Below are 20,705 nucleotides of genomic sequence, written 5' to 3'. Positions count from 1 at the left end.
AGGTGAAAGATCTCTACAAGGAAAAACTATAAAACACTGATGAAAGAAATTGAAGACGTCACCAAAAAATGGAAATATATCCTATGTTCATGAATGGGAAGAATATTGTAAAAATAACTGTACTACCAAAAGCAATCTATAGATTCAATGCAATCTGTATCAAAATATCAATGACATTCTTTAGAAAAAACAATTCTTTTTTTTTTTTTTTTTTGAGACAGAGTAAGACTCCCAGGCTGCAGTGGAGTGGCATGATCTCAGCTCACTGCAACAACCATCTCTCCTGGGTTCAAGTGATTCTCCTGCCTCAGCCTCCCCAGTAGCTGGGATTACAGGCATGCACCATCATGCCCAGCTAATTTTTTTGTTTTTGTTTTGAGACAGAGTTTTGCTCTTGTTGCCCAGGCTGGAATGCAATGGCATGATCTTGGCTCACTGCAACCTCTGTCTCCCAGATTCAAGCAATTCTCCTGCCTCAGCCTCCCAAGTAGCTGGGATTACAGGCACCTGCCACCACACTCAGCTAATTTTTGTATTTATTGTAGAGACGGGGTTTTGCCATGTTGGCTAGGCTGGTCTCGAACTTCTGACCTCAGGTGATCCACCCACCTTGGCCTCCCAAAGTACTGGGATTACAGGCATGAGGTACCGCGGGAAGCCTTTTCTTTTCTTTTTTGTATTCTTAATAGAAACGGGGTTTTGCCATATTGGCCAGGCTGGTCTTGAACTCCTGACCTCAAATGATCCGCCCTCCTTGACCTCCCAAACTGGTGGGATTACAGGCATTAGCCACTGCACCCAGCCTAAAGAAACAATTCTAAAATTCATATGGAACCACAGAAGACCCCAAATAGCCAAAGAGCAAAAATATCCTGAGCAAAAATAACAAAGCTAGAGGCATCACATGAGCTGACTTTAATATGTACTACAAAGCTATAGTAAACAAAACAGTATGGTACTGACATAAAAGCAGACACATAGACACAATGGAACAGAATAGAGAACCCAGAAATAAATCCGCATGTTTAGAGCCAACTGATTTTTGACAAGTAACCAAGAACATTCAGTGGGGAAAGAACAGGCTCTTCAATAAGGAGTTCTAGGAAAACTGAATATCTATATGCAGAAGAATAAAACTAGACCTCTATTTCTCACCTTATTCAAAAATTAAATTAAAATGGCTTAAAGAATTAAATGTAAGATCTGAAACTATGAAACTACAGAAGAAAACATTGGGGAAACACTTTAGAACATTGGTCTAGGCAGATATTTTGGGTAAGACTGCAACAGCACAGGCAACAAAAGCAAAAATAGACAAATGGAAATACATCAAGCTAAAAAGCTTTTGCACAGCAAAGGAAATAATCGAAATAATGCAGAGACAACCTACATAATGGGAGAAACTATTTGCAAGCTGTCTGTATGATAAGGTATTAATAAACAGAATACATAAGGGATTCAAACAACTCAACAGCAAAATAATAACAACAATCATCATCATCATCTTATTTTAAAATGGGCAAATGATCTAAAAAGACATTTCTCAAAAGAAGACATACAAATGGCCAACAAACATTTATGAAAAAATGTTCAACATCACTAATCATCAGGGAAATGCAAATCAAAACCACATTGAGATATCATCTCATCCCAGTTAAAACTGCTATTATCAAAAAGACAAACAATAACAGGTACTGGTGAGGATGTGGAGAAAGGGGAATACTAGTTCACTGCTGGTGGGAATGGCAATTAGCACAGCCACTATGAATAAAAGCTATGGAGTTTCCTCAGAAAACTAAAAGTAGATGTACCATATGATCCAGCAACCTCATTGCTGAGTATACATCCAAAAAAAAAAAAAGGAAATCAGTATATCAAAGAGCTATCTGCATGCCCATGTTTACTGCAGCACTATTCATAATAGCCAAAATACTGAATTAACCTAACTGTCCACTAGTGGATGGATAAAGAAATTGTGATATATATATATATGTATCTGTGTGTGTGTATATATATATAAAATATATATATACATATATATGTTATAATATATATATATTTATATATTATATTATATATATAATATATAAATATATTTTATATATAAAATATATATATACACCCACACACACATACATACACAATGGAATACTATTCAGCCATAAAAAGGAATAAAATCTTTTCCTTTGCAGCAACATAGATCGAACTAGAGGTGATTATGTTAAGTGAAATAAGCGAGGCACAGAAACACAAACATTGCATGTTCTTACTCATATGTGGGAGCTAAAAAAATTGATCTCATGGAAGTTGTGAATAAAATGATGGTTACCACAGGCTAGGAAGTATAGGGGTAAGGGGAATGAACACAGGTTGGCTTAAGGGTTTAAAAATACAGTTGGATAGAAGAAATACATTCTAGTGTTTGATAGCACAGTAGGATACTGTTAACAACAATTTATTGTACATTTCAAAATAGCTAGAAGAGAAGATTTGACATGTTTCTAACTCAAAGAAATGCTAAATGTTGAGCTGATGGATATCCTGATTACCCTGATTTGATCATCACACATGGCAACCATGTATTAAAATATCACATGTACCTATAAATATGTATATTATTATGTATCAATTTTTTTAAAAAAGACAAGTCTATTACGAGTTCTTAGCACTGAGTAGATGCCCAATGATCATAAGCTATCATTATTAACACCAGCTTGTTGATACATTATAAATACAAGAAATTATGCTCATCCATACCACATACACAGAAGATATTTAAAAATACATTCACCAAAAAAAAAAAAAAAAAAAACCTAGCATTTCTTTGTTCTAAATAATTCATTACAGAAGTCATTTTCCCAAAGTCACTTGCTCATACATCCTATCACACTTGTTGGTTTAGGCTGTAACCCCAAGAAAATGGATATCTACATTCCAACCTGAGGGACCACAGTCAAAGCAAGATCAACAACAGTTTTGTGACCCTTGGCTGACCAACAATTTTCACCCTATAAAAGATGTTGGAGAAGTCAATGAGGTGGCACTTGAAGAAGGCATTTATTTGGAAAAAGATACACTGTGAGTCCCATGGGTGAGGCCCAAGCCTTGAATAAGCAGTTTTCAAAAGAATCCCTTACAGACTTTGTTTTGTATACCCTAGAGCAGCGGTTCTCAACCAGGGGCAATCAGCAATGTTTGGAGACACTTTTGGTTGTCACAACTCAGTGTGGGATAGGGGGAGACATCAGGGATGCTGCTAAACATCTTACAATGCACAAGATAGACCCCTGCAACAAAGAATTATCCACCCCAAAATAGCAATAGTGCCAAGGGCGAGAAGCCCTGCCCAAAGCTTGGGGATCCATATGGGCTGGTGTCTGACATATGCTAAAATATCTAAGAGGTAAGGAAATAGCTGGTTGCTGCCACACAGAGCCAAGACAGGCTGTAGCACTGCAAGAGTTGCGCATCTGGTTGAATGGACAAAGGATGCATGCAGGTTCTCCATGGACCAGACTTGGGCCCAGCACAGCAGGGTAGGCCTGGGGTTGTGTTAGAAGCTGTCCAAGAGGATCACCTAGAGGGGCAGGGCAACCCCACTAGAGAGACGCTGGGGGAACCCCTGATGTATTGGCAGAGGAAAGGAAGTAAGAGACCAGTGGAAGACAGGCATTTGCCTACAGTGAGAGACCCACAGCGGAAGAGGAGCACAGAAGTGCTTCATGATGGAGTCAGCTTTAGCACTCGTCAGGCTCCAGGGCAGGCCCAAATACCTGTTCCAGTCAGGCATGATCTTCCACGACCCCCGGCTCCCTCCTCCCTAACCCCTGGCCTCTATTCTCTCTTGACCCCTCACTTCTCTTCCTCCTGACCCCTCACTTCTCTTCCTCCTGACCCCTCACTTCTCTTCCTCCTGACCCTTCACCTCTTCCCCTCCTGACTCCCTTAACTCTTCCCCTCCTGACCCATCATCTCTCCCGTCCTGACCCCCTCACCTATCCTCCTCCTGACCCCTCACCTCTCCTTCCCCTTGACCCTTCACTTCTCCTCCTTCCTGACCCTTCACCTCTCCCCATCCTCACCCCTCACCTCTCATCAGTTTACCTCTCCCCCTCCTGAACCCTCACCTCTCACTAACCCCTCACTTCTCCCCCTCCTGATCCCTCACCTCTCCCCCTCCTGACCCCTCACTTCTCCTCCTCCTGACCCCTCACCTCTCCTCCTCCTGAGCCCTCATCTCTCCTCTTCCGGGACCCTCACCTTTCCTCTTACTGACCTCTCACTTCTCTTCCTCCTGACCCCTCACCTATCCTCCTCCTGACCCCTCACCTCTCCTTCCCCTTGACCCTTCACTTCTCTTCTTTCCTGACCCTTCACCTCTCCCCATCCTCACCCCTCACCTCTCATCAGTTTACCTCTCCCAGCAAGGCCAAAGATAAACGGGTGAGAAACTGCATACAGCAAGCTAGAATAGCAGTGGTTGAGGTACACAGCAGAAAATACAAGAGAAACTGTGCATGTCCCCTGCCTGGAGCAGGCAGCTGGCCCACAGGTGGCCCAAGCCGAGAGAGAGGAGATTTCATGTAGGGAAGTAGGGACTATTGCATGAAAATGACATAATTATCAAAATGATATATCTGGGGGACTAAAAATGACTGGATATTTGTTTATTTTTAGCTAATGAAACACTGTTATTATTTCTGCCTAAAACATTCATTCGGAGGGCAGGAACAAAAACAAGCTTGCAAAGGGTTTAAACAGGTGAGGAATGTTTTTTTTAAGGTGTTTTTTAAATCTCAATCCCTAAGTCTGGCTCCCTCAGCATGATAGTTACTTCTTAATATTTATTCCTTGTCAAGGTGAAGCAGTTAGTGTGTTAATGACAAAGGTACTCAGGCAAAGAAAGAACAAAGAACTAAGCGCAGTGGTCAGCCATCTTTAAAGACCAGAGTTTGGAGACCACCCCTTAGGCATTCTAAGAGAGGCCAGTAAAAGGAAGTGAGGGGTACACAATGTATCATGGGAGGATACCAACCTGCTCTTCCATAAACCCCCCCTTTATGCCAAGATTAGAGAAGAAAACCCCATGTAGACAGACCCTGAGCATGGCACCGGTACAGCGATAATGCACACTCCTTACCTGTCTGGGCCTTGGTGTCGGTCTTCTTGCTCTCCTGGTCCCCCTTCTGGGCCCACACGTGCACCATGTACTCCATGCCCGGTCTCAGGCCCGTCAGGACGGTGCTGCTGTGCTCCTTCCCCACCGGAACCTCCCTGGTCTCGCCGTCCACAGAGGTGTAGCGCACCACATACTTGTCAATGGTGGCCTGCACCGGGTCCCAGGAGACAGTGGCCATATTCTCTGTCACCCGGTCAGTCACTAGGTTTTTGGGGCTGTCAATGTCTGGAAGGAAAATATTTGGAAAGGTTTAAGCTCTGAAGCCATGGAAGACATATCCATCCTTTCATCTTCATCATTTTCACCTTCCCGAGCTCTTTTAGAACAAGGCAATGGCATTCTCATCCTGAGTCTCCGCTGGGAGTCTAAGGAGAAAGTAGCCCTTGGTTCTGAAGTTCAAAGGAGGAATCATTATAAATGAGGCATTCTTTCTCAGCTTTCAGTTCCCTAAAATGTGGGAGGAACGATGTCCTCTCAGCAGCACATGGCACATCACAACCTCCAATTAAACAGATGCCATGATGTTTAGGGTTCCTAACTTAACATTTAATCAAGGGCTGCTGCACTGATGAGCATTCTAAAAGTATTATCACAAGCATTGCAATGACCAGATCCTATACACATCTTCTGCTAAAAGCATTGTTACTATAAGACTTTACTTCTCCCTTCCAGTGGGCCAAGTGGTCTCATGAACAGCTCATCACTGTCAGGGAAGATCAGCCCACTGCCATCACCACGAGAGCTCAGTCTTTCTTTCATCTTTAAGACTTCTAATTGCAAAGTCTCTCTGCTCAGGCCACATCCTTTGATACCATACCCATTCAAATCCACAAGCTCAAAACTCAATTCCAACTGACCATCTCTCTTTTGTTACCTGTTGGGGCGTTGGTGTTGGCCTTCTTGCTCTCTCGGTCCCCCTTCTGGGCCCAGACGTGCACTGTGTACTCCACACCTGGCCTCAGGCCTGTCAGGACAGTGCTGCTCTGCTCCTTCCCCACCGGAACCTCTCTGGTCTCTTGGTTGTCAGCAGAGATGTAGCGCACCACGTACTTGTCAATGGTGGCCTGCACCGGGTCCCAGGAGATGGTGGCAGTATTCTCAGTCACCCGGTCAGTCACCAGGTTTGCTGGGCTGTCAATTTCTTTAAGAGAGAGATGAAAGAAGAAGGTAGACTTTACCACCCTCTAATTCCATAAAGATAGCACATACACAGTCAAAATCATAACCTCAACAAATGTCAGTCTCTAATATGTCAATGATTGAGTTAACGTAAAGGTCTAATTAAGCAAATGGTCTGAAATTCCAGTAATAGGCTAATAACATTTAATAAGAAGTGGAGTTTTCAAACAAAGCCAGCATCTTTATCAACTCTATAAACTTTTCCCTTAAGTTGCTTTGGAATAAAAAGAATTGGTCTTCACATTCAAATTTCTCCTTTACCCTGGATTTATATAATATATTCTTCTAGTTCCTGACTCCTTGTACTAGAAAGCAATTATACTGAATAAACCTCTGCATCTGCTCTAATATGTTCTTTGAGAAGAAAAATATCCTAGAAGTAGTAGCCATCAGTTCTTTCCATATAAAACATTATATCTGTGGCCAGGGAACCAGGAGACTTTTTAACTGATAGTATCCGAGGTCTGGGCTAATAAAAAGAATCAAACTTGTAGAATCTGTCTGGGTTTCTCTGTGATTAAACTGGGTTAGAACCTGGGCTCCATCTCTTCCTGGTGGCTAACTTTGGACAAGCCATGTAATTTAAGTGTCTGTCTCCTCAACTCTATGAAGAAAGAAATACCAGTACCTACCTCATAGGTTATGGTGAATAGTAAATGAGATATTGCATAGCAAATGCTTAAATATAAGTTGCTATTATTAATGGCATTTGAGGCATGAAATACCACTTTCTCCTCAAAATGTACATCTTTTGGGAGTCAAAAATCCAAGCAATTATGTGTGTGGTTAGCATGCCTTTATTATCCTCTTTCAGAAACTACTTCCTCAAAAAAGGCTGTAGTTTTTGTGACAGTACCTGCATTTCATATCTGCACAGGACCACTTGCCAAGGGGGACAGGCCAGCATGGTGGAATGCACAGCCATGTGCGGTGACTCACCCTAGGGAGCAGAGTTCAGCAAGCACCACAGACATCTGACATGAGGACAAATGATTTGGCGCCCAGGATTCTGAGCTGGCTTCACCCTTCACTAGTGCACCAAACACACAGACCAGCCCACCATAAAAACCCCTTGAGATGGACCTAACCTGTCATATTCTCACACCTTAGCCTCTGCATATGCTGCCTCCCCTGCTAACTCCCACCCATCCTTCCAGGCTTTGTTCAGGTGTCACCTCCTCCCACAACCTGCATGACCCCTATCCTGTCCCAGTCTGTGGTAGGTCCCCTTTCTTCAGTTCCCCATAGCTCCAGGGACCTTTGTTTCCTCTAGAACATAACTCACTGTCCTTTATCTTTTTTACTTGTCTTCTCTACCCAGAGGATTGTGAATGTCATACGGGCATGAACCATGTCCTTCATGTTTGTGCCCCCAGAGCTCAGCTCTGGTCTGACCCCTTCCCAGTGGCAATGCCACCCCCCAGAGGTTACCTGCTGCTCACACCATCCCTGCCTAAGAAAAGGGAAGGTTCTTCTCTATTCCAACTTCCTCTGTTTCAAAAATGGGCCGGGCGCGGTGGCTCACTCCTGTATTTCCTAGTACTTTGGGAGGCCAAGGCAGGTGGATTGCCTGAGCTCAGGTGTTCGAGACAAGCCTTGGGAACACAATGAAAACCTGTCTCTATTAAAAATACAAAACTTAGCTGGGTGTGGCGGTGGACGCCTATAATCCCAGCTACTTGGGAAGCTGAGGCAGGAGAATTGCTTGAACCCAGGAGGTGGAGGTTACAGTGAGCCGAGATCGCGCCATTGCACTCCAGCCTGGGCGAGAGAGCAAGACTCCATCTCAAACAAACAAACAAACAAACAAACAAACAAAAAATGCCAACCCAAGTGCTCTTTCTTTTCATGACACTCAAAATCCTAGTAAAAAAAGAGAGTCAAGTGTAACGTGAACCAGGAGCGGCAATCTACAACCCACAGGCCAAATCTGATCCGCTGCCAATCTTTATCAATAAAGTCTCATTGGAACACAGTCACACCAGTCCATTTACACATCATTGTCTGTGGCTGTTTTCACGCTCCAATGGTAGAGTTAAGTAATTGCAATAGAGACTGTTGGACCCCCAAAGCCGAAAATATTTACTATCTGGCCCTTTACAGAAATTTGCTGACTTTGACTTTAAACAGATTTAGATATCACCATCCTTACTGTCAATATCTTCTCTGCTCCCCTGAAGAAAAGGTCAACTATTGAGGCCCACATGGATCTAGGAGACTGTGCACCACGAAATCTTTCAAGGGCCCAATACTGACTAACATTCTAAAAAATCATTGCTCTCACTTACGCCATAAGAAACAGCAACGGAAGTAAAGTAACTTGCCCAAAGCCACTCAGCTAGTCAAAGGCAGAACTGGGGTTAAAACCTGGACAGTCAAGCTTCTGAAACTATATTCCTAACCACCTCTCTGCTTCTCTGAGAGTCTCTGTACTCAGTGACTGTCCAGAACAGAATGCAAACAATAAGTGAGGCCTTTCCCTCTGATTTTCTGCCAGGTGTTTTGGAACCTCATATGGGCTCCAGGATCAGGCTGCTCTAAATTCAGAGAAGCACCAGGAGAGGATTTAAGCAGAAAGAATGGCTGGGCTATGTCCCAGTATAGTCCCAGGACCCCTTCAGGCCCAAACTGAGCAGAATGACTGGGTGAAGTAGGAGAACCCTCGCAGCTTCTGAAAGCTTAAAGGAAGAATTGGTCCATTTAGTAAATGTTGACTCAGGATGCAAACTATTTCCACGGTCTAAAAGAGAGCTCCAGATTATATGCAAAGTGCCTGTACAGCCACTGCAAACTGAGATAAGCATTCAAATACACTGTCAGCCCAATGTTTTGAGTTTTCACGCTAAAAAATGAAAATTGGAAAGTGTTACCCTATTCTGAGGGGGTTGCATACAGAATTCCAACTCAAATAAGTATGACCTTCTGCATCAAGTGAAAAGGATGATCTCTTTTGTTTGATGTCAAAAAAGAAAAGAATATATAATTATGAAAATCAAAATTGGTTTTGCAACCCTCCTCCCCACTCCTGCAAACAAAAGAGCTGAGGCCAGGTGAGCAATGACCTCCTGATTCAAAAATCAACCTTCTCCCTGCCATGAGAAAACTTTATGTTCCCGTCCTTCTGTTACCTGTGAGGGCATTGGTGTCAGCTTTCTTGCTTCCCTGGTTGCCCCTTTCAGCCCATACGTAGACCTTGTATGCCTCTCCTGGCTTCAGGCCCGTCAGGACAGTGCTGCTCTCATCCTTGTGCACTGCTGTTTCCTTGGTGTCCCCATCAGCAGAGGTGTAGCGCACCACATACTTGTCTATGACAGCCTGCACTGGTTCCCAGGAGACAGTTGCTGTGTCTTCAGTCACTCGATCAGTGACAACATTGGTTGGACTGTCAATTTCTTCATAAAAATACATGAGAAAGAAAAATCAAAGAAACCAGTTGGTTGGTCAAGGTCACAGATTGTTAAAGATCTAGTTCACCTGGGTGACCTAGTTCAATGGTCTGTGCAAGGCAAGGGGGTCTCTCTATCATCAGTGACAGGTGGACAACTGGCTTCTGCTTGAACCCTAAACTGAGAAAGGACTCTCCAATAGATAACACAATCCATTCCATTTTCCATTTTCAGACTACTAAACATATTAGAGAAAACTCCTTCAAATGTAACTCCTTCCAATAGAATACATCTAATTCCCCTTCCAGGAGACCAAGCATTCAAAAAGAGTCATCATTCCCCTCCCTAGTTCTCCTCAAATCAAAACAACATCACCTCCCCTATTCATTTCTTCCAATTACGGTTTCCAGACCTGGCACTTATATCTACACATGCTCCTCTCTCTCTTTTCGAATACAAATCTCCAAAACTCAGTTCATTCACTCAACAGCACTTCACTGAACATCCATTATGTGCCAGGGAATGTAATGACATTTAGGAGTTATCAATGAGCAAAACAGTCAGAAATCCCTGCCAATGTGGAGTTTATATTCAAAAAGAACTAACCCAGAACAATACAACAGCTATGTCCTAGACTCTACGCTTCCCAAGAACATATCCTTAGCCCATGACCTTAGAAAGTCCCTCATTTTTTCTTTTACACATGTCCCTGCTAACCCAACGTCCTGCTTCATGTATTCAGGAAACAGCAAGGATGCCAGTGCATCTAGACAGAATTAAGTCAAGCGGCTGGAGGGGAGGCCAGGAAAGTGAGGGGGACAGTGGACTATGGATGGCCTTGAAGGCCATTGTAATGACATTGTCTTTTACACTAAGTAACATGAGAAGTCTCTGGGGGCTTTGAAAAGAAGAATGACCTTATCTGACTTGAGCTATCAAAGGATCCCTCTGGATTCTGGGGAGAATACTGACTCTAGTGAACCAAGAGTGAAGGTCACCTAGGAGGCTGCTTCAATGGTATATATGCAAGATGGCAGGGGTGCAGGCAACTGTGGCAGTAATGAAGGTCATGGAGAAGGCTGGCTTTGGAGCTTTCATAGGTAAAACTGTCATAATCTGCTTATGGATTCAATGTGGGATACAATGAATGATTTGTTGGCTTGTGGCCTGAGTAATTTGCAAAATGGGGTGGCCATTTATAGAGACATCTATATCTCTATAGATACAGATATCTGAGGGATAGCTGAGGGAGGGAAGTGGTTGCAGTAGGGAGTCGGGAGAGGAAGAGGACCAAGAGTTTGCTTTTGGATACATTAAGTGGTAGAGCCAAGATTTGAACTCATTCTTATCTAACAAAGACTATACATTTCCACTTTTTACCTCTATGTCCTAAGCAGCACTATCAATAGCATTTTCCTTTGAAACTAATAATAATAATAAATTATAAATAAAGTGTGATCTGAAAGGTTACTGTGACCTGAAATCCAGCAGCAGTAATGGACAGGAACTAGAGAGAGAAACTGGTCTCGAACTATTGCCTTGTGAGACAATAGTCTCACTGTGACTGTGAGCTCAGAGCCAATAGTCTCACAATAGTCTGCCACTCGTGGGCCTCCAGGAATGACAGGGCGGACAATTAGGATGCAGGCACCCACCGTCTGACCCCATGGCCAGGGCCTCTGGAGGCTCCAGCAGGCTCTAAGAGGAGAGTCAAGGAAAACAGTGCAACGATAGAGAGAACTCTCTCCGCATCCTGTTACAACTTTCGGTGCAAGATATGATCCTGCATGTCATAGGGAAGAGATGACAAGAGCCATCCAAAACCAACATCTCAATCTGGGGAAATTAGTGACAAGGTGGAAATGGAAAACTAAGGGTACAGGAAGAACATCCTAGTAGTCCTGCTCTTGAAGTTCATGGCCCTCACCTTCTCAAAAGTGTCCACATCTGTACAACCCCATGTCCCAGCAGTGCCTCCCACCCCATCTCCGTGCCCCAGATCTGTGCTTGCTACCATTGTTTCTGGGACCCACAGCAGAGGTCTGTGGCTTTGTGGGGTTGGTGCTGCCTGTGTGTGTTGAAAGATATATCACAGCCAGGCACAACAGCTCATACCTGCAATTCCAGCACTTTGGGAGGTCGAGCTGGGTGGATCACTTGAGGCCAGGAGTTGGAGACTAGCCTGGCCAACATGGCAAAACCCTGTCTCTACTAAAAATACAAAAAATTAGCCAGGCAGGGTGGTGCACACCTATAATCCTAGCTACTCGGGAGGCTGAGGCACCAGAATGGCTTGAACCTGGAAGGCAGAGGTTGCAGTGAGCCGAGATCATACACCACACTCCAGCCTAGGTGACACAGGAAGACTCGGTCTAAAAATAATAATAATAAATAAAAATAATAAATAAAAGTCAATAAATAAAGGAAAGATCCATCACGTCCACATGGGTGGAAAGAGGAAGCAGCAACCAGCCCTATAGCTCCTTTCTCCCCCACCAGTCCCAGAGCTCTCAAGGGATGGAGAAGAACCAGGAAACAGCATCTTGGGCATGAAGAGTAGGAAGGTAAAACTGAATCATATTATGCTTAAGGTTATAGGAGACCTGGAGGTTTAAGGAGGTTTAAGAGAGGAGATGTGACTTCTCCAAGCTCACAGTGCCAGTACAGCTCTCAGCCCCCTGCCTTCCCTTTTCTCTCAGCTCCCTGCCTTCCCTTTTCTCTCAGTTCCCTAACCACAGTAACTCAACTGAGAGGGGGTCTTCACAGAGCTTGCTCTCCTCAACCATTCCAATGATTGGGATCAGGTGCTGAGACACAGGAATGGGAGGAAGGCCTCAGAGATGGGACCCCCATGACAGGACACATTGCTGGAAGAGGCCAGCTTTGCAGGACTGAAACCTCTCTCTACTAAAAAGGGATCTGGAGATTATGAAATAGTTTTTCCATGCAAGAAAGCCTTTCAGCAGCTGCAGCAGCTGGCTAAATCACAGATGAGCCATAGCTGTAGCCTCTACTACAAGACAGGCTCTCCCAACCCCAGCCCAACATCCTCCCCAGGCTGTAACTTCCCAACTGCTGGACACCAGCAGCCCTGGTGGGACCTTTCTCAGGGCCATTCAGGGTCAGAGAGATGTAAGGTAAGGTTTATAAAACTGGATAGGTGGAACTCGCCTATGAATACATACGTTGGTTAGAATAAAGATGCACTTTACTTCAAAGAGATCTAATTTGCAAAACCTAAACACAGTATATGGAGGAGGTTAATTAGGAGCTCTGTTCACATCAGGAAAGCTTATTCCACTTTATAACATGATTCGCCACAGGGTTGGGTAGGGAATGGCTGTCTTCAGTCTAGGCTGTAACATCCAACAGCCCATGTCCACCCTTGAGTATGTAGTCACAGGCATTAGGAACAGGTTTCTCCACTCACAATGGCCACCTGTGAATCTCCCAGCTGGTGCAGTAGAAGATGGCACCGACAGGATGTAAAATCTATGAGAAACGAGCCTGGGGGAGGAAGACGCAGGGGCAGCACCTGTGTCATTGATTTGAAGGTGGGTTCATGGAAGAGGTGCTTTGAGACCACAATACCTACAAGTTCTGCACTCCTGTTTACACATACCTCCTCTAATATCTTTCCATTGTGGCAACAAAATTATCCAGAAGGCACCGTTTGTATAAAATGCACTCAGAGAGGGCAACCCTTCTTCCTGTTGTCCTCCAGCTTTTCTTCTAAAAACGTTATTGACTTTGATTTCAAGTGAACCTGAGTTGTGCCAGCTAGCTATTCACTAGCTCACCCTGAATCTCCTAAACTTTGTAGGCCTCAATGTTCTCACATGTAAAATGGAAATAATAATGCTTGCAATCCTATTGATATTATAAGGACCAGACATCATATTTACAAAGTCTCACAGTGTACAGAAGCCCACTAGAATACAGTGGTCACGCAAATGATAGAGATTGTTGCTGTTGTCCAGATGCTGAATGTGTGTGTTGGTGGCTGTGTGTGAGACAGGAGTTCTGAATAGTGACAGGAGCTCAGCTTAGGACATGAAGGAGTTTCCAAAGTTTTAGGGGCTAAGCCATTTCAAACGGAACACTGTGTTTGGAAATCCGTAAGAAGTGAAAAAGATATTAAGAAAAGCAAAACTGCTATTTCACAGCATAGTCTAAGGAGGAAAGTTCTGAGAAAATGGATGACAAGTGAATATTCTAGGCTATAAGCTCTGCTGTGCATGGGAGCCTGTGAAATTATAACAAAGCAAGCATGCTTTGTTTTATACACACCAGGGAAAAGCATGAAGCTATTAACAGAATACCATCATCGTAAGAAAAGAGAAAGGACTTTAAACTCAATTTAAACTCAACTTAGTCCAATTCTTCATTTTACAGATAGAGGACAAAAGAATGACATCACCTCTCAGTTGGTAGCCTCCCTCTCTTCTCATTCGATGGGAAGCATAGCTGTCAGGGTATGATGCAGAAATCCAGGGACCTTCCCCCTCACAACCCCCCACAGATACCGGCCTGGCCTATGCTTGCTGCTCCTGAAGCTGACGTGCTTCTGAGGCCAGCCTTTCTGGAAGGTGTTCCAGTGCACTTTGAGTGTGTTCGGTTAACAGGGTGAGGAATTTCAGTCAACCATTTCCCTGTCATGGTATTAGTTACACTGGGTGCCTCATTAAATGAAAAATCCCTGAATTGTGTCGTTTCTCCCCTGCACATGCTTAGGCTGTTCTTAAGTTCCAGCATCCTTTTCCACCTGGTGGGATGCAAAACGTTTGGAGAAAACAGCGACTCTTCTTTTCCCTTAAATTACTTAACAGTCTAGCCAGGTTTAAGAGTGTTTCCTGACCCTGTAAATTACAGTGTCTTTTTCTTTTTTATGCTGGTAAAACACATGACACAAATTTATTTGCAATCCAATAAAATATTCTATCCTGGTTTTAGGATATAATTGACAATAAAAACACTTTTGAGTAGTAACGTTCCAGTATACGTGAAAGGCTAGCTAGCAATTCAAGGCCATATGTGATTAAATGCTCTCAGTCCTCAGAGGCAAATCTGGCTGACATTTAATGAGGTCATAGAAGGCTGCAGTGGAGAAACTCAGCACAGCCTGGAAGGATACCTCACGTTATTGCTGTGATCCCCTGAAGGACAAGGACCATGGCTTATCAGCTCTGGAAATTTCTAAAGGGACCAGGTCTCTTTGGCCCAGATACATCCTGCAATAAACATTTGTTGAATTAAATTAATTTGTGGCTAGAAATAATAGCAAGGGTTTTCTAGGCTGAGTAACAACAGAAACCCACTTGCAGAGATAAGTCTTCTGTTAGGAAACCCCAAGAACAGTCTGGCTACAGGAAGGCTTTCCCTGGGGAAGCAATGAGAATAACAATGGCCCAGGCTACATGGACCATGGAGGCCAAGATAAAAGCATTATGCTTCCTCCTCAGTCCGTGAGGAATCATAGAAAATTTTTCAGTTAGGAAGCAAACAGTATGAAAATTAACCAGAAATAATGGGCAAGAAGGATGGGAGGTGTGGTATTATGATTTATAACAAGAAACACATTTGGTCTTGGTTCCCTGATTCCTGGCACACAGCTCCTAAAAGCCTTGGAATCTCCAAAGTGAGGTGTCTTTTGTATGTTAATGAGATGACTGCTGTAAGGGGTTGGAGGGTGCTCCTGGATAGCCTTAGAAAGGAGGTGGTTGCCAGGGAACCAACCTTGTGATTAGGGGATTGGAACATCCAGCCCCACCTGCCCACGCTGCTAACAAGGGGGAGGAGAGAGGCACTCACAGTTGCTAAAGGTTGAGTTAATCACCAGTGGTCAATGATGTAATCAATCATTCCTATATAATGAGGTCTCCATGAAAACCCAAAAGGACTGGGTTCAGAGAGCATCCTGGTTGCTGAACATGTGGAGGTTTGGGGAGGGTGGCACACCCACAGAGGCCATGGAAGCACATACCTTGACCTATGCATCTCTTCCATCTGGTTCTTCACCTGGATCTTTGTAATATTCTTTATTATAATAAATAAGTAAATGTAAGTAAAGTGTTTCCCTGCGTTCTATGAGCCGTTCTAGCAAATTAATGGAACCTAAAGAAGGGAGTCATAAAAACCCCCAATTTATAGCCAAATGGTCAGAAGTACAGGTCATAACCTGGGGACTGTGACAGGCATCTGAAGTGAGGAAAGTCTTGTGGTCTGGGCCCTTAACTTGTGGGATCTGATGCTATTTCCAGGGAGGAATGTCACATATGAATTGAATTATAGAACACCCAGTTGGTGTCTGATGGAAAACTCCCTGGTATATGGGGAAAAATCACTTCCAGAAGTGAAATGTTCTGTGTTGTGTTGACTGTGTAAGAGAAGAAAAAGTGTTTATCTCTTACAGGAGGGTAAAAGTGGGAAGCACTTTAGCTTTGTAACGTGAAAGGAAAATAAAAAACTCGGGACCCCAAATCACTGTGCCAAGAGGAAAAAATAAAGCTGAAAGCTGAGTTATGCAAGAAGCTGCCTTTCCTTTTGTTCCTACACAGGCTACAGATAAAAGGTTAAATATCTCCACACGTAGCTACTCCGTGTTCACCTTATCCTATGAAAAGTGCAAATTTACTCAACACACAATTGACTATCCCCCTACCTGCTCCTTTTCTCTTCCAACATGGGAGTTAACATACCCTCCCTATTTCCTTTCCAGCCCACTTTTCCCATTTAAATACTGAAGCCCTCAAAATCATCTCTGGAGAAAGGTACAGACCATAGATTGTTTCTGTGATTCCATGTTTCTTTCTCCCAGGCATGTCCTTCCTTAACCTTAGAAAAATAAACTTCTAAGTTGATTAAGGCCTATCTCAGATACTTTTTGCTTTACAGTAGCTAAGCCCAAAGGCTTACACTTGGGTATCCTGGGTTCAAATCCCAGCTCTGTCCTTTCCTGGCTGGGCAATCTTGAGCTTACCTTCTCCAGTTTTCTTATATATGGCAGAGAAATAATAATAGTATCTACTTCATTGGATTGCTGTGAGAACTAAATGAGATATTCATAAAAAGTGTGTAGTGATTATAATGCCTGGCACTCAGTAAGCTCTCAATTAATTCACAGCTACAGGGAATGCCACTGGAGGCACAGGAGTACTTACCATTTTCCAGCTCATTAAAACAGTTCACTAGTCCACTATTCAAGCAGGCTGTACAGTCCACATTGTCTAGTTTGTAAATTAAGTTATATGTTCTCCACTATAATTGCCCAACTCTTTCATACTGCATATAAGCAATCTGTTAGGCAGCTGAAATAGTGAATTCAATTCTCACAGCATCTCACCCCTTATTCTCTCCACCATAACCAGCTATTTCCAGGACTGAATTGGAAAGAACTAAAAAACTTTTCAAGAAAGACTCAAAACTCAAAGACTCCTTCTTTACCAGCTCCAAGGATTGATCTCCCCAAGTGGCGCTATGTTCTAGATCACGGGTTTCCAGCATGGGGAAGGCAGGAGCACAGAGTTAATGAGGAAGTTCACAATTTAATATGGAATCAATTATTGTTCAAAAACTAAAAGTTACCTAGGATGTCTCGTGTGTATGCGTACCATGTTTTCAAATTGTTCTGATTAATGAATTACAAACTTATTGTCAAATATGACTGATTTGTAACCTTTTATCACTATATATTTTCTGAATACACAGATGACAACATACCGCTATTCCCATGTGAGGGTTTTTATTATCTTTTGACATTTTAGAGGAGTCTACTAAGTGTGGTCATCAAGAAAAAACACAGATGTGGCAAGAAGAAAATTATAGATCACTTGTCTTTAGGGAAAAAGGAGCTATGTGCCTATATCCTAGATAATAAATGACTTAAAAACAATACAGCGATAGAAGCTATTAAAATAAGCAGAAGGGTGTCAGATACGGTCTTGTCCTTTGACTCCAAGACCCTGGGAGAGATTTTCAATGGCAAGAAAAATTTGAAATATGAAAAGTTTGCATCCCTTTCCCTGCCTAAAAATAGACATCAGTAATAAAGGGATAGACTCTCTCTACATGCAAATCCCAGAATTTTTTTTTTTTTTGAGATGGACTTTCACTCTTGTTGCCCAGGCTGGGGTGCAATGGCACGATCTCGGCTCACCACAACCTCTGCCTCCCAGGCTCAAGCAATTCTCCTGCCTCAGTCTCCAAGTAGCTGGGATTACAGGCATGCGCCACCATGCCCAACTAATTTTGTATTTTTAGTAGAGACAGGGTTTCTCCACGTTGGTCAGGCTGGTCTTGAACTCCCGACATCAGGTGATCCGCCCACCTTGGCCTCCCAAAGTACTGGGATTATAGACGTGAGCCACCCCGCCTGTCTGAAAATCCCACAATTCTTATCCAGAGAGGAGTCAGCAAAGAAAAATGTGAGAATGCAAACATGATTAAACGTCCATAGTGCCTCCAAGTAGCTCTTACCTGTCCTGCCATTCAGGAGGATCGGCTTGCCTTCCAGCATTCCTCGCATGGGCACCACTGTGATCTTATATTCGGTCCCCGGGTGCAGACCTGGAAACAAGCAGGCAGTGCGGGACATGAGTGCAGGCTCCAGACCCCTCTCCCCAGCACGGCTCCTCCCCAGGATTTCTCCCATGAGGGAAGATGAGGGGTTATGCTTCCTCCTCCAAAGACGAATCTGTATCTGCAGGCGGCAAATAAAGCCCCGCAGGCGGCAAATAAAGCCCCGCAGGAGCAGTGGAACATGAGGAGTCACTGAGGAGGCTTACTGGCTGGGGACAGGAGTAGGGCATCAGAGCAAATGAGAAGACGCCAATTGAAATGCATTTCAAATGCTCTCTGGTTCTTCATTGGGCCACCTAGCACTTATTTCCCAATTTTATTTATAGGTCCAAATGTGTTTCTGCTCCCAGCATCCCTTTTCCTTCCAAAGTATCACTCCTTCTCAATGTAATATTTAGCCTAATTTTTTCCTATTTATTTATTAGAGACAGGGCCTCACTGTGTCACTCAGGCTAGAGTGCAGTGGTGCAAACACGGCTCATGGTAACCTCAACCTCCTAGGCTCAAAGGATCCTCCTACCTCAGCCTCTTAAGTAGCTGGGACCACAGGCGTGAGCCACTATGCTCAGCCCTTTAAAAAAAAAAAAAATTATTTCTCTGTAGAAGCAACTAGAATTATTGTTCCTTGGGCACAAATATTCAGACTCTAATGGTAAAAGGCAGACAAACAGCAGCTTGTGTGAGGCACACACCCTCATTCTTCACTCCGCAAACACTAAGAACCCCAAAATGTCCTGTCAACACAGAACTCAAGGAGTGGACAGCAGAACAAGGCTCCAGGAGGGAATTCACTAGGAAGCTAATAAACCCCACACTTTCGTGGGTCCATTCCAAGGCCTTGTACCTGATTGGGTATTCATGATTGTGTATTACTTTTCTTAAAAAAGAGCCCTGGAATTGTACAAACTTCAGGCACTGCCAAACTTGATCCATCCCTGCAGCCTTGTCTCCTTAGCAGCCATTTGAGCTCCAGCTCTTGGCAGCATTAGCTCAGAAATCTGAAACAGGGAGCCATCCCTGCTCACTGCACCCTGCCCTCCTCCACGCCTCCCAACACAACCCCTTCTGTGCATCATGCTCAACAAACCAATCTCAGTTTCTCTCTCTCTCTCTCTCTCTCTCTCTCTCTCTCTCTCTTTCTCTCCCCTCCTGCCCGCAACACCCAAATACACAAGTTCCTCCAAAAGGAATATCTATACACCATCAAATCCATTCTGAGACACAGACAGGGTATTCAAGAGAGTTTGCTGACTTGGAGAACATCTCACAAATATAATCTGTTGACAAGGTGCTCTGGGATCGAGTTCTGGAATGCTGGGACAGAGTCTACAGGCCTCCCGGGTGGGCTTACATCTGGCAGATTCAAGGATCAGATTCAAGTGTGATTCCTAAGGCCCCTGGACTCTCTGTGCACACTTGAGCAGTGCAGATGCCAGTGCTCTCTGCACACACTATCCCCACCTCTGCATCTACAGCAAACACCCCACACTCCAGTGATGGCTCTTACCAGTGATGTCATATCGGCTCTTGGGGTCATTGCTCTTCGGCACAGTGACCTCAGTTATCTCCTGCCCTGTCATGGGGCCGTATCGCAGCTTGTAGTAGTCCACCTCGGTCGAGGGGTTTTCCCACTCCACGTCGAGGGAGTGCTCAGTCTCCTCTGTCACCCACGCAGTGCCAAGCGCAGCAAGGTCTAGGGCAGGGGTGAGGGAGGCAAGAGAAAGTGGTGAAGAGCAGAGGTTCTGAGATTCTGTGACAGGCTGTTGGTTATCAAGTCAGCTCCCTTTCTTGACATCTCAAGAGCTGGCTTCAGTCCCAGGACACAGTTCTTAACAGGTGTCTTTGAGCTACCAAGCTGCTCTTTTTCACATACTCCACAGACAGACTGTCTTTTGGGAAAGCCTCCACTTCCCCATCCCACCAGAGGCCATGTGGTCTTCCCTGTCCACATTGACTTTGGTCAAGCCCAGACTGTACCTCTCAGGCTGGCCACCCAAATCACTCAGTCCAGAGCTCAGACAGCTATAGCCCTGAACTAACGGCCCACTCTTCAGCTGCAGAGCCCCTGCCCTCTAAGACGACCTCAGGATAAGAAGCTCAGGCACTTCCATGGAAAGTGGAGAGAATCCATTTCAAACTTTCTTGAGAACAACATTGATGATCCAACAAGCTCCTTCCTTCATCTCCCAAATTGCAGCCCTTGCCTCTCAGATTCTCCTCTAAGGATGAACCCTAGGCAAAACTATAAAGTGGGTGAATTTTAACTAGGTCCATCTGAGTGTCCTTCCTGCTCTTTCTACCAAATTTTAGCACTTCCATCAGGTACCTGGTATTCTCATGCTGCCCAATCTGTCTGTCCTGTGAAGGAAGAGAGTTATTGCATA

The 20,705-nt window shown here is 44.1% G+C and overlaps 1 protein-coding gene across 1 annotated transcript in view; it reads right to left on the bottom strand.

The window, feature by feature from the left end:
- TNN (tenascin N) overlaps positions 1-20,705 on the bottom strand; it is a 117,001-nt gene that overhangs the window by 37,920 nt on the left and 58,376 nt on the right. The window contains exons 7-11 of the mRNA XM_017866961.1: positions 19,829-20,014; positions 18,220-18,309; positions 9,487-9,750; positions 6,054-6,320; positions 5,141-5,404 (exon numbers count right to left, since the gene is read on the bottom strand). Of these exons, the coding sequence (XP_017722450.1) occupies positions 5,141-5,404; positions 6,054-6,320; positions 9,487-9,750; positions 18,220-18,309; positions 19,829-20,014 (1,071 nt within the window). The remainder of the gene's footprint in view (positions 1-5,140; positions 5,405-6,053; positions 6,321-9,486; positions 9,751-18,219; positions 18,310-19,828; positions 20,015-20,705) is intronic.

The sequence above is a fragment of the Rhinopithecus bieti genome, unplaced genomic scaffold (genome assembly GCF_001698545.2).
Source record: "Rhinopithecus bieti isolate Rb0 unplaced genomic scaffold, ASM169854v2 scaffold_1853, whole genome shotgun sequence".
NCBI classification, from domain to species: Eukaryota; Metazoa; Chordata; class Mammalia; order Primates; family Cercopithecidae; genus Rhinopithecus; species Rhinopithecus bieti.
This window is presented reverse-complemented; position numbering and strand designations above follow the sequence as displayed.